The sequence below is a fragment of the Durio zibethinus genome, chromosome 4 (assembly GCF_047325235.1).
Source record: "Durio zibethinus cultivar Kanyao isolate XHJ-2024 chromosome 4, ASM4732523v1, whole genome shotgun sequence".
NCBI lineage: Eukaryota > Viridiplantae > Streptophyta > Magnoliopsida > Malvales > Malvaceae > Durio > Durio zibethinus.
Genome location: NC_143165.1, coordinates 1,676,648 through 1,688,968, shown reverse-complemented (window position 1 = coordinate 1,688,968; position 12,321 = coordinate 1,676,648). Strand labels below are relative to the sequence as shown.

Here is a 12,321-nt window from a genome sequence, read left to right as displayed (position 1 = left end):
TTATAAATTTATTAATTAATATAATATTTAAAAAAATTAACGCATTACATATTATAATTTGAAATTAATCACATTAAAAATAAATAATATATTAATTAAAAGATTTATAAGTCAAATATCATATTAAAAATATTTAAAATTTAAATATTTATTAAATATTTCATTATAATTAAAGATTATTTATAATATTAATATAAATATAAATATAAAAAATTAATCTCATAATTATTTGAAAATTTTTTACTAACATGATATTTAAAAAATTTTTATTTATTACGTATCATTATTTAAAATTAATCATATTAAAAATAAATATTACATTAATTAATATATTTATAACTCAAATATCATATTAAAAAATTTTAAATTTAAGTATTAATTAAATATTTTACTATAATTTAAATATCATTTTTAATATTAATCTAAACATAAAAATAGTCAACATATATTTTCTCTTACCCGTCAAACATTTCTCTTTGAAATATAACACACTGGATGGTCTGAAACTGCAACACATACCCAAAGAAAAAGAAACTGCATTTGTCTTGCTTGTTACACAAACCTTTGCATCTGCTTGGCAAAAACAAAGATATGTCTCGAAAAACCTCAGACTTTCTTCATAATAAGTTACCATAAAATCACATTGTCATTAACTAGCATAAATACAGACACTGAGAATGAGAAAAACCTTCAGGTTTCAGACTGGCCGAAATATCTTCCTGTAATTGTGGCCAAAATATTTAGCATAATAACTTCATCATCGACCTCTGACTTCCCAGCTCTCAAGTTAGCACATTTCCGAAGCAGACTACGAAGAGAAGCACAAGTATTGGCGTCCAGAGGAGTGTCGACTGCTGCACATAAAGCAAATAGCCACACACAATTACTCCTTGACAGTGAGGCCATGGGCTCAATCGAGCTTATGCGTTTCCTAAGCATTGAAACTCGAGTTACAGAGTCCATTTTGCGGATTGCAAGCAAGGTTGGGCAGTCACCACATGTATCACTAACAGAGGTTTTAGCGCATGGAATCTGATGAGACAGTAAAATCATACTGTCTGCAGCATTTGACAAAGATATCTGATCAGAATGGACTTCACTGGTTGCAAGGTTGTTAAATTTCTCGGTAACAACACTCTCGGGAAGCAGACACAAGTCCTCCTGTAGAACAGTAAACTTTGGTAGTTTACAAGAAATTTCAGCAATGGGATCCTCTAAATATGACAGAGCCTGAGATCAAGAAGGAAACAAAAGTTAAAACCAGTTGCCTTAGATATACAATTGTCAAAATTTTGCTATTCTCCAGATCTTAAAAGATGATTCTTTAGGTCCTGAGGTTTCCTAAAAAACCTCATCCAACTTTTTTTCCCAAATGTTACTGCAAAGAAAAGACATCTTTTGTTTTGGACAACAACAAGGGAAGGAAAGAAGTTGCTGAATTCGAAGACTTGAAAGCTTTTCTCACTCCTATAGGCTTCATTTTGTACCAGCAAATTAGTTTCAGTAAGCATACAGAGTCGAGGGATGATGGCCGAAGAGAAAAAAATGAAAGGACATTCAAAATATATATGGACATAAAACCTGCAGTGCTCTTATCATAGTAAACAAAACACAAAATTAAATGGGGCCAAAACTACATACTTGTCGTAGCTCTGAAAAATCTGCAAGAAATGCTTCCTCCCACTGTTTCAATGGCAGCAAATATTCTGGACACTTAGCAATTTCAGGGATCTGGGGCATATAAATACTTTGTTCCTTGTTCAATTTAATCCCATCAGCCTTGGCAATCTTTACTTTTGGAATTTGAGCAGCTTCCCACCTACAAATGATATAAAACGACTACATTAGTTTGATACAATTAAAACATAGTTGTATTAATCCTAGAAAAACTCAATTTTGCGGTACAAGAATCTCCCACACTCCTGTCAGTCAAGAAGCAACTTTAATAAATAAAAAAAAATAGACTAAGAATTTCACAAATTAATGCAATAAAGTCAAGGAGGTTTCCAATATGATTTAATAACTAAACAAAGGACAGCTAAAAGGAACACAGAATTTTGCAACTGCAGCTCCATAAAACCTACCTAATAAGCAGAGAACTTGCAACTAAATTTTGATAATAAAACTTTGTGGAAGTATCAGTGATGATCAAAACCATTCTAATGCAGGTCATGGCATAATTGGCAAAACATGGTACAGCAAGGGACGTTTGCATCAAATTGACAAGGAATCCATGGTGATGAACCAAAGGGCCAAAACTTATAATCCAAAGCTTGATTGGGTGGGGAGAGGTAATTTACAATTCAATGGTTGATAACAATTACTTAAATCATAAATGGAAATTTTATTACTTAAGACCAAAATAGATGATATTCCAGCAAAAAGCCCTAAACAAACATTGACATTTCACAGCTGCACCGTCCAGACTCCAAAAATCTTAATGTAGTCATAGATTTGCTGGAATCAGACCTATTTTTCAGTTTCATGCAGTCCAACATTGAATGGTTGTTGGGCTAGCAGAGGAAGACAATTATTATACCAATAATTACTAGGACTCTGTAATTAACTATGCAAATTCTCCAATTATATGAAAACATATTTCTGAGAATTCAGCAGCCGTTGTACTTTCTTTGGCATGGTATGAACTGTGAAGTGACCCTAAGAAGAGGAATGAAACCAACAAACCCTATGAAAGCAAAATGGCATTGCCAATAAATAGATAATATATAATATATTAATCCACAATTTAAGGATAAAGATCAAGTACCTGACACGCCTAAGATATTCTAATCCATCCTCTGGAGGACCAGAATCGAAGTCAGGTTCCCCTTCTACCATGAAAGCAGGCTTAAGAATGCTGGTGTAATTTTCATCACTGTCATCATCTTCAATACATTCTTCTTTTACATCAATGAAGGCATCTTCAACTCCGACATCAAGAGTAGAAGTAAGACCCAAAGGATATATATCTTCAGTCTCATTATCCTCCATGCATTCTGGTTCATTACCCACGTTTTCAGAATAATCTTCCCCTGAAATTGATGGCAAACTTTAGCAGTGCTTGTGCAATTCAAAATATCAAATCCAAAGGAATGGAAAAACATTGCAAATATGCAAATAACAGCAAACAGCTAATAAAGCTCTTCTCATTCACTTGCAAGGCATTCAAAGGTTGAATTTCATTAAAGAATGTCATCACTTTTATTAGTTTCTAGTTACAAAGAATGTAACATATCATCTGTATTACTAACACGCATTCTACTAGAATTAGAATCCAAAATACCCAACAGCAAGACTCCTATGTACACATAGGCTAGCAAGGTACTAAACACAGATATAATGTGCCTAAGTATACACAAGGAAATTCTATGAGTCGAATTGTTGCACGTAAGGTCTTTTTCAGATCACTTCAGGCCATTCGTCAATGTACAAAGATATTGAGACCATTCCTTGTTCCCCTTCCAGCAACCACACCTGTGACAACAGAAAATGAACCCATCAAGTTGACACTACATGAGCTGGATTCTAATACAAGGAAGAACAAACTGCTCATAATTTCTATGAGCTTCTGCATTAATTATAAGACACCAGTTTTGTATATGGAAAAGAACTGAATAAAACCTCAAGGAGGAAAAGCTTTTTTTTTTTTTTTTTGAAAGATAAAACTATGATTCTTATAGGAGTGTTTTCCAGAAAGGAAGAAAAAATAGGTAGGAAACTTGGAAGACCTGAAGAGAAAAGTACGTTTTTCACTATTAAACTAGCCAAAATTCTGTTAAAAGAAAAAAAGAATCTACTTGCTGGAATCAAGATAAAAAGAAAGCCAAACCAAATTCTTAGAAATGCATCTGGACTAAAAATAAAACATAACTGAAATCTTTGTGTGCATAATACTAACAAAGTTTAACTTGAACAAGAATAATAACAGTCTAGATTCATAACAGATGAAATCTCTGCTTTAGTTGAATGAGAGAATGAAAAACTAGTAGGATGAAATAAGAGGCCCATGAGAAAGAGAAGCAAAATGAATTTTACAAACAGCAGGGAAGAATAATCTACTACACTAGGGAGAAAAAAAAAAGAATCCCCAATTTTCAGGTATCTCAGGTATGGTGCCAAAGCATAAACTATAAACTAACATGTGGTAAGAATGAGAGGAAAAAATTGCATATTCTTCAAGTATGAAAACAACGGATCCGCAATTTTCAGGTATCAAAGTTATGGGTCCTAAACATAAAATAAAACTAACAGGTGGGTAAGTATGAAACGAAATAATTGCCTATTCTCCACATCAGATAATATTCATTAAAGCTTAATCCTGTATATAAGGAAACAATGACAATCTGTTTCCCGGACCCTCTGTGCTACATTGAGGAAAACCTATGGTATCACACTCACAGTATGTCACGTTTTATGCTGCTGGGCTATCAGAGTGCTTATCAAAATCCCAATCATTCATTGCTCTAGAGTTAAAGACTAAAACAATGACGAGCTCTTTCTCCTAAGAAACTACAATCTTAGTAAAAGGTTCAAAATTAAAGATAAAGCAGACGAGAACACAGGGCTCCACACAAGGCTCACCACTATATATCAAACAATACAAATTTAAAAGATTGATGAAGTTCTATCACAATCAGAAGTACATCAGATCACAACAGCAGTGAACCATAATCCCAAATGACAGCAATAAGACCCTACATGCGATGTACTAAACTAAAACTTTGGGCTATTTATCAAACAATACAAGGCTCACCACTATTTATCAAATAATACAAATTTAAAAGATTGATGAAGTTCTATCACCATCAGAAGTACATCAGATCATAACAGCACTGAACCGTAATCCCAAATAACAGCAATAAGACTCTACATGTGATATACTAAACTAAAGCTTTGGACTATTTATCAAACAATACAAGGCTCGCCACTATTTGTCAAACAACACAAATTTAAAAGATGATGAAGTTCTGTAACCATCAGAAGTACCTCAGATCATAATAGAAGTAAACCATGATCACAAATAACAGCAATAAGACAGTAAGACTCTATATGTGATGTACTAACTAAAGCTTCGGACTCTGGCTATGTAAAAAGAAGAGATAAATCAAACAAGATAATAAATAGAGATAACTAAAACCAAAGGCACACTTAAATGATAAAAACGAATAAAGAGATAAAAACATACTCAGAGTTGCAGGAGATTCTGCCTTCTTTCCAAAGTGGTGACGAGTATCAGCGCTCAAGCTAATGTTCTTCCGCTGCTTCCAGCTTCCCAATTCCTCATACTCCCTGATCACATCAGTACCAAGACCATTATATACATCCATCCACAATTTCCGCTGTTCCACAACCTTGGCAAACCTCAAAGCCTCTAACTCTTTTCTTGAGTACATAATCTTACTTTGATCATTGCTTTCTTTCCTACCAGTTTGAACTTCAACCATTTTTGTTGACTCCATATGCGTCACAGCTTCCCCTAAAACTTTTTTTTCATTCTTTCCCTTTCTTCGAGATCTTTTAGCTTTCTTGCCATCAATTTCCTCTTTCCCCTTCATCTTCTCATTCTTTACACTGCCATTTCCAGTTTTGGAGAGTGGAAATGATCCAATCAACGCTGTATCATCAATGACTTCAATTTTTAAAGACCCTCTAACAGGCAAATCGACTACTTTGATACCAGCAATGTGGCTGTCATCATCAATCTTGGACAAGTTTGTTGCAAAACTAGAGATATTTCCACCACAGGTTTGGGCACCAAAAAGTTTTCCAACTTCAAGCTCACCTAGAAGTCGTTTCTTTTCAGCTTCCAGTAGATTTTCAGATTCCAAGGCTTTTCCTTTGATGGCCTTTTTCTCCTCAAATCCCAAACAAGTCACCAGTTGCTCCTTCTTATCAACTTCAACGACAAAACCCACATCAACTTCAATGGCATTGACTTGGCTCTCAACTTCTTGAACTCTAAAGGAACCCTCTTTGGTCTCCACATTATCAATCTTTTCTTTCTCGAAAGACCCAGAAAGAAAGGCATTCTCAGTGGAAGAATGAAGACCCGGTTCTTGGTTTCCCTCATAAAGAAGAGAAAAGCACTTGGCTTTCTTCTTGGGACTGCTATCATCCATAATTGCTTCTTCTTGGCGATCTTGAGGAGTTGAATCCTGGCGGTGGTGGGGAGTGATTTCAGAGAGAGAAGAGGAAAGTTGAAGTTGAAGGAGAGTTTCTTGTTCTTGTTCACTGTCAGTGGTGATTGTACGCTTGGAACCTACGTATGAATCAGAATCCATGGGGTCATCAGCCATTATTATTGAGAAAGAGATAATAGAAAAATAATTGGTTTCGAAAGAGAGGGAGAGGCCTGGGGTTTTAGGATGGATTGGGGCTTGGGAATGATAGAGAACGAGAAATACATATAAATACATGTGTTTGATTTTTTTTTTAACACCGAAATTTTCTGTATATTGGTTCTACTTGCGGCTTCAGTATTCTTTTTGGCTAATTTGTAATTTGGTATTTCAGCTGTATTATTTTGCCAATTTGATAATTATAAGCTTAATGATATATTTTCAATTTTTTGACCTAATGATTAAAAAAATTAAAAATATAAAAATTTTGATCAAATCAAAATCTCCTTCCTTATCTTCATGATTATACTCATGTATCAAAAAATATATATAATCATTAATTTAAATTTCAAATCCATTATCCTTCTCTTGATCTAATGATTAAAGAAATTTTATAAAAAAATAAAATTTTAATTTTAATTAAATTTTTTTCTTATTTTTCTATTATAAAAATTATATCCTCCCTTGAATAAAAAAATTTCTCAATACCATCAAACACAGTAATCTAGTAATTTATACTATTAACATTAAATTTATTACTTAAAAGCAGTCGATAAAATCCTTATACGTTACTAAAATTGCCAGGCTAATTTTTTATAATTTTTTGAATTTTTTATTTTTGATAAAAATTAAAATTTGGAAAATTAAAATTAAAAAAAAAAAAGAAAAAAGGATGAAGATATCCCCACGGATGCAGATCAGACCTATTTGTCTCGGCTCAAGCAAATCCCCCTTCTCTACTAATTTTTTTCTCTCTTCACAACTTCTTTTTATTTTTAATTTTTAATTTTGTTTAATATTTTTAATTTTTATCAAAAATAAAAATTTAACACAAAATACATCTTTTTCCAATTCATATTTTTTTTATTTTTAATTTTTTTAATTCTAAAAGTATTTTTCATGTTTATTTAATATAAATTTTTATAAAAATAAAAATAACCTAATATAACACATGATGCGTTTTTATTGGTTAATTTTTATCATGAAAACATTTTAACTAACGAGCTTGAGAGAAGTCCGTTTGTATTGCATGGTATAACACAATGAGCTTTCTTATATATATAAACAAACAATTATATCCCTCAACAGATAGCTGCTGAAATGGAACCTAAAACAGATTACAAGCAAAATGGAATACCATTTATGGCAATTAATGTTTTTGGATAGAAAGGTTGATATGGAAATGAAAACCATCAACAAATAACAATATTCAGTAACATTTATATCCACCACACGACCCAATCCCTTTGTCAATCTTATGACTACAACTCAAAAAAACATTGGTAGCCGGGTTCGAAAACCGGTAACAGACGGATCATATCAGTCACATTAAACATTCCAACCTTACACATCCATGTCATATATGAAAAACTGGAAGGAAAAAAAATATATATAATATTTAGTGATCTGATGAAATCTGCAGTCAAGTGAAACCAAACTGTGCAGAGATTGCAGAAATGTTTGATCAAAGGCGAGGAAACCAGATGGATTCATCTGCTTTTAAGTCTCTGGTGGAGCTGCTGTTGGTGCCACAGACTTCAATAGCGGTTGGAGAGCCTTAACAACGATGCTCATGTTTGGACGGAACTCGGCTTCATACTGAACACACAAAGCTGCCACGGCTGCCAACTGCATCGAGAAAAATATAATTAAAACCATTAACTGTTACTTTGGCGTGCCTTCAGATGTCTTCCAGAGTTCTTCAAACACCCAAAACCCATCCCCATCTCTAAGTTATAAAATTAAACTTGTGCAAGTAACGGGAACATTCCGCTACTTAAAAGAGTGGTCTCTACATAATTTTTTTTATAAACCCTACACAATGCTGAATTATAATAAGTTATGCGGACACAGGATAAAAATACCTTAGCAACTCCTTTAGGAGGATACTCTCCCTTCAATTTTGGATCTACACATTGTTTAACTTTATCTTCACTCAGTCTTGGAGTAGCCTAAATGGAGAAAAAGAAATGTTGAAGAGTTGATCAAATTTAAAGTGCACTGAAAAGATCAAGCACTGCATATAAAAGAAACAGAAGCGCACCATCACACTAGATAAAGAAAAGGGAAAAGAACTGACAGACGAGGAAGCAATAAACTCACCCAGGTAACAAGACTCTGCTGTCCACGAGGCATTGTGTGGTCAACAGGTTTCCTCCCGGTCAGAAGCTCGAGAAGGACAACTCCAAAGCTGTAAACATCACTCTTCTGTGTCAAATGTCCAGTCATTGCATACCTGGAAAACATTAGAGCCACAAATCAGTAAAAATCATACATTTTCTGTGCAGCTCCTCTTGGATAGTGATGCATTCAGAAAAAATCACTGGCATTCCCTCAAATTCATAAAAAGAAGGCAAGGAGTTCAAATAGCAACATCATTTAGGGAAAAAAATGAAACTAATAAGGATTTACGTAAAAAATAATATAATAAATCTGGCGGTAGGACAAGTTATGAACATCTGCACAATTTCCTAGCTGTTACCAAGAATGCATTAAATATAAGCAACCATATACTATTAAGTACACTAAACACACGAGAACAGCAAATGACTCGTTGGTTCAGAAAAAAAAAAAAAAATGTAAAGGAGCTGAGAAAGTATACTCTGGAGCATGATAGCCAAAAGTCCCCAAAACTCGAGTAGAATGAAGACGAGCAGCCATGTCAGGAGCCTGGTTTGAGAGGTTAAAATCTGCAATCTTGGCTTTGAATTCTTCAAAGAGAAGCACATTGCTAGATCTGATATCTCTGTGTATAATAGAGCGTTGAACCTTCTCATGCAAGTATTCCAAGCCCCTTGCCGCATCAACAGCAATTCTTACCCGCTGAATCCAGTCAAGCACTGGACCTGGTTGTGCCCCTTGAACACCCTTCCTTCCTATAATTCCCAAAAAAGAAAAAACAAGATAAGTCAAACTAATAGAGTTTATTTTGTATAACAAAATTTGTCAGATAAATAGAAATCAGGAACTAATATTATAATATGATGGCCTCACAAACCATGCAATATGTCATGTAGTGATCCCATTGTTGCAAACTCATATGCAAGCACACGGAGATTTCCTTCAACACAGTAACCTTGCAACTCAACAAGATTGTCATGCTTCAATCTTGAAACCATTGAAACCTAAACAAAGAAAATTTGTACAGTGGAATAGTTAAGAAACAAGGGGAAACACATGACATAACGACAACCTGAATTGGCATTAACAATAAGAATTTAAAAAAAAAAAATTAGAAAAAAACCGTTCTGTCAAATTGCTAACATACCTGGGTTAAAAACTCTACATTTGACTCAGTCTCAGAGGAAACGTCAAGCTTTTTCACAGCCACAGCTTTTCCATTGTTCAAGCTTGCATGATAAACTCTTCCATAGGAACCCTCACCAATCAAAGCCTTTGATCCAAAATTGTCAGTCTTTTCTTTCAATTCTTCCAAGGATAGTGCAGGCACTTCGATAGGTGGTGCCGATTTTTGCACTTCAGGCTTGACAGGAGCTGCCACCTTTGAGTTTTTTTGATGCCCTGAAAGCTCATAGCATAAGCAATGAGAAATTATTCTAAGAACACAAGCACTCCAACAGAAAAATGATAGAAATTGAATAATTAAAAAGTAACAAGAAAACTTTTTTGTAAGGAACCTTGACAGAAACATTCATATTTCAAATAACAGATTAAAATATAGGACAACACATGCCAATCATCTTAAATTGTATTCAAACCTTTATTTCGTTTGGGAAACACTAAAAATGATTTTTTTTTTATTTTAAAGGACAGCTTAAAAATAATCTTCATATCTTGCAAGTAAAAGCCAAATATAAAACAATCAAATCAATCTAAATTAATCCCCAATTCTTGCCTAACTCATAACAAGCTTGAGTTGCCTAAAAAAAAAAAAAAGGTTGTCAGTATTTAAATTTGAATAACGAATGAAATATTCTGGGAGTTTCTATTTTCCTTTCCAATAAACAAACCCAAAACCTAAATGCTCAAGGTGGACTAGAATAAAAGCTTCCACTTTGAAATTAAATAATCAGAGGGCAAGGCAGTTTTAAACCAAAATAAGACATGTTATGAAAAAAAATGAGAAAATAATGGACTTCCTCATCTCTTCCCATAAATAAAAAATATTCCAACAATATTCAAAAGTCAAAATGACAAAGACATATATAGTGCTTAGTTGCATATATAGAAATGAAGAGGCAGAAAGAGACATAGAGACATTAGTCAAACAACAGTCATCAAAAAACATGTATAACACTTAAGGCTTTCTATACAAAGTAAAAAATAGGTAATGAGCAAGACCAACAAATACAAAAATATGCCCGAGTCACATTTCTATTCACCAGAGTAAAGTAAATATGATAAGATGTTTTGCAAAATTTAATATACTAATATCTATATTTGCAAGAACATAACTACACAATTTACACTACCCAAAAGGTTCCTAACAGTAAACCAGAATTGCCAAATCAAGTTAGCATCAAAGTGACATACCATCTGTATTATACTTGGGGCTCTTCAAGTGCTCACTTTCATGTGATTGGTAATTCTCCTCTACCTGACAGGAACAGCAAAGCCACCGACGCATCTTTGTTCTTTTCTTCAAATACAGATTATCAGTATTTTCTAGTTGAACAAAGTAGCCAGGAGGAGGTGCATGTGCCTGCATTTTCCAGAAGACATTCATGCATAATCCAATGAACACATTGCAATTCATTCATAACTAAATTATTATATCAAAACATATCTCTACGCATAACCAGGACTGGAAGCAAGTTGATAAAATCTCCGACATATCTAAAGAGAGATTTCACATTCATCCAACATTTCAAAAGGTCAAAATTCCAATATCAATAAACAACATATTTAAAAATAAAACATAAAATTAAGAAAAGCAACAAAATATCATCCTACTACAACAATTTGAGGCACATGTGGATTGCATGTCATTAACCACATGAATCATGATAGATAAAACAACACCTCGATAAATGTACCAAAACAAAAACCAACAATTCCATATATCCAGAGAACCCGCGGCTGAGCGGCAATGTCTGATCAAAATTAAATGCAATGTCATGGAGTACAATTTAAGACAAAAAAAAAAAACTGAAAATACAATTGAATTAATTATAATTAATTAATTAATTAATTACGCCTCATGAGGTGAATTTTCAATAAAATTTGAATTTTTAACATTCGAATACATGTAAAAATGAATGAAAAAAGAGACCCATTAAGCCTTACCACCAAGCCACTCTGATTATACTCGCCTTCCATTAAACAAAAGCCGAGAAATCAAAGATCAAAATGCAAACAAATAAAAAATCAAACAACCCAGAAAAATTAAGCCCAATTTCTAAAATGGGTCGTTGCAACTTCACGAAAAAAATCAAATGATCAAAAGATAAATGAAACCCTCAAATTTGTTCTGAAAATGAAAAAAAAAAGGGGTAAAAATAATAGTTGAGAAAATAAAAGACACAGATAAGCACACGGAAAAACAGCTTTCAGATCGAAACCGAAATTAAAGGATTAAAATGGATAAAAATTGAAAAAAAAAAAAAAGAATTCTACCTGGCTTTTCTCTCTATTTTCTCTTTCTCTTTCTAGGGTTTGTTACTACTATTATTATTTTTTTTTGGAAGGGAAGCGATTTTAGAAAGAGAAAGAGAAGAGAGAAACAGACAGAGCCAGAGAGGAATTTGATGATTTGAAGGCTGTCTTTTGCTTTTGGTTTTGAAGGAAAGAAAGACAGAAGAAAAAGGTAATTTGACAGACAGGCAACGCGGGGAAAAGAATCAAAAGATGCATATAAAAAAATGATTTAATGAATAATACATTTTTTTTTTATTCTCAAAGAAATTTGTTTAGATTATTACTATTTTATACACCAAAATATTTCCATTAAATAAAATCTATAAATTTACTAATTTTATGATAATTGCTTTATTTATAGTTAAATTGATATATTCACTAACAT

General features: G+C 33.1%; 2 protein-coding genes across 3 annotated transcripts; both read right to left on the bottom strand.

Annotated features, from left to right (window-relative positions):
* Nucleotides 1-496: 496 nt before the first annotated feature.
* LOC111287359 (spliceosome protein-like protein) lies at nt 497-6,503 on the bottom strand. The gene is made up of 4 exons (XM_022877868.2): nt 5,186-6,503; nt 2,768-3,032; nt 1,642-1,819; nt 497-1,230 (listed from the first exon to the last, which is right to left on the bottom strand). The coding sequence occupies exons 1-4, from the start codon at nt 6,414-6,416 to the stop codon at nt 691-693; spliced, it is 2,214 nt and encodes a 737-aa protein (XP_022733603.2). The 5' UTR covers nt 6,417-6,503; the 3' UTR covers nt 497-690.
* A 975-nt stretch (nt 6,504-7,478) lies between these two features.
* LOC111287348 (protein CYTOSOLIC ABA RECEPTOR KINASE 5-like) lies at nt 7,479-12,196 on the bottom strand. Of its 2 annotated transcripts, none has more exons than XM_022877847.2 (8): nt 11,916-12,196; nt 10,833-11,001; nt 9,607-9,860; nt 9,337-9,463; nt 8,941-9,214; nt 8,442-8,574; nt 8,204-8,290; nt 7,479-7,967 (listed from the first exon to the last, which is right to left on the bottom strand). In XM_022877847.2, exons 2-8 carry the CDS (start codon nt 10,924-10,926, stop codon nt 7,839-7,841), a joined length of 1,098 nt encoding a protein of 365 aa, XP_022733582.1. In that variant the 5' UTR covers nt 10,927-11,001; nt 11,916-12,196; the 3' UTR covers nt 7,479-7,838. The 2 variants fall into 2 exon arrangements, with proteins under 2 accessions (XP_022733582.1, XP_022733581.1); XM_022877846.2 differs by having other exon boundaries at nt 11,586-12,170.
* Between the last annotated feature and the right edge of the window lie 125 nt (nt 12,197-12,321).

Excerpts from the sequence above, each read along its gene's own strand:
- LOC111287359 (XM_022877868.2), bottom strand. The coding sequence starts at position 6,416 with ATGTATTTATATGTATTTCTCGTTCTCTATCATTCCCAAGCCCCAATC. Across the intron at positions 3,033-5,185 it reads AGAATCTCCTGCAACTCTGA|GGGAAGATTATTCTGAAAAC; the intron begins GTATGTTTTTAT and ends CATCAATTTCAG. Across the intron at positions 1,820-2,767 it reads GAATATCTTAGGCGTGTCAG|GTGGGAAGCTGCTCAAATTC; the intron begins GTACTTGATCTT and ends TATCATTTGTAG.
- LOC111287348 (XM_022877846.2), bottom strand. The coding sequence starts at position 11,618 with ATGGAAGGCGAGTATAATCAGAGTGGCTTGGTG. Across the intron at positions 11,002-11,585 it reads ATAATCAGAGTGGCTTGGTG|GCACATGCACCTCCTCCTGG; the intron begins GTAAGGCTTAAT and ends TGGAAAATGCAG. Across the intron at positions 8,575-8,940 it reads TTTGGCTATCATGCTCCAGA|GTATGCAATGACTGGACATT; the intron begins GTATACTTTCTC and ends AATGTTTTCCAG.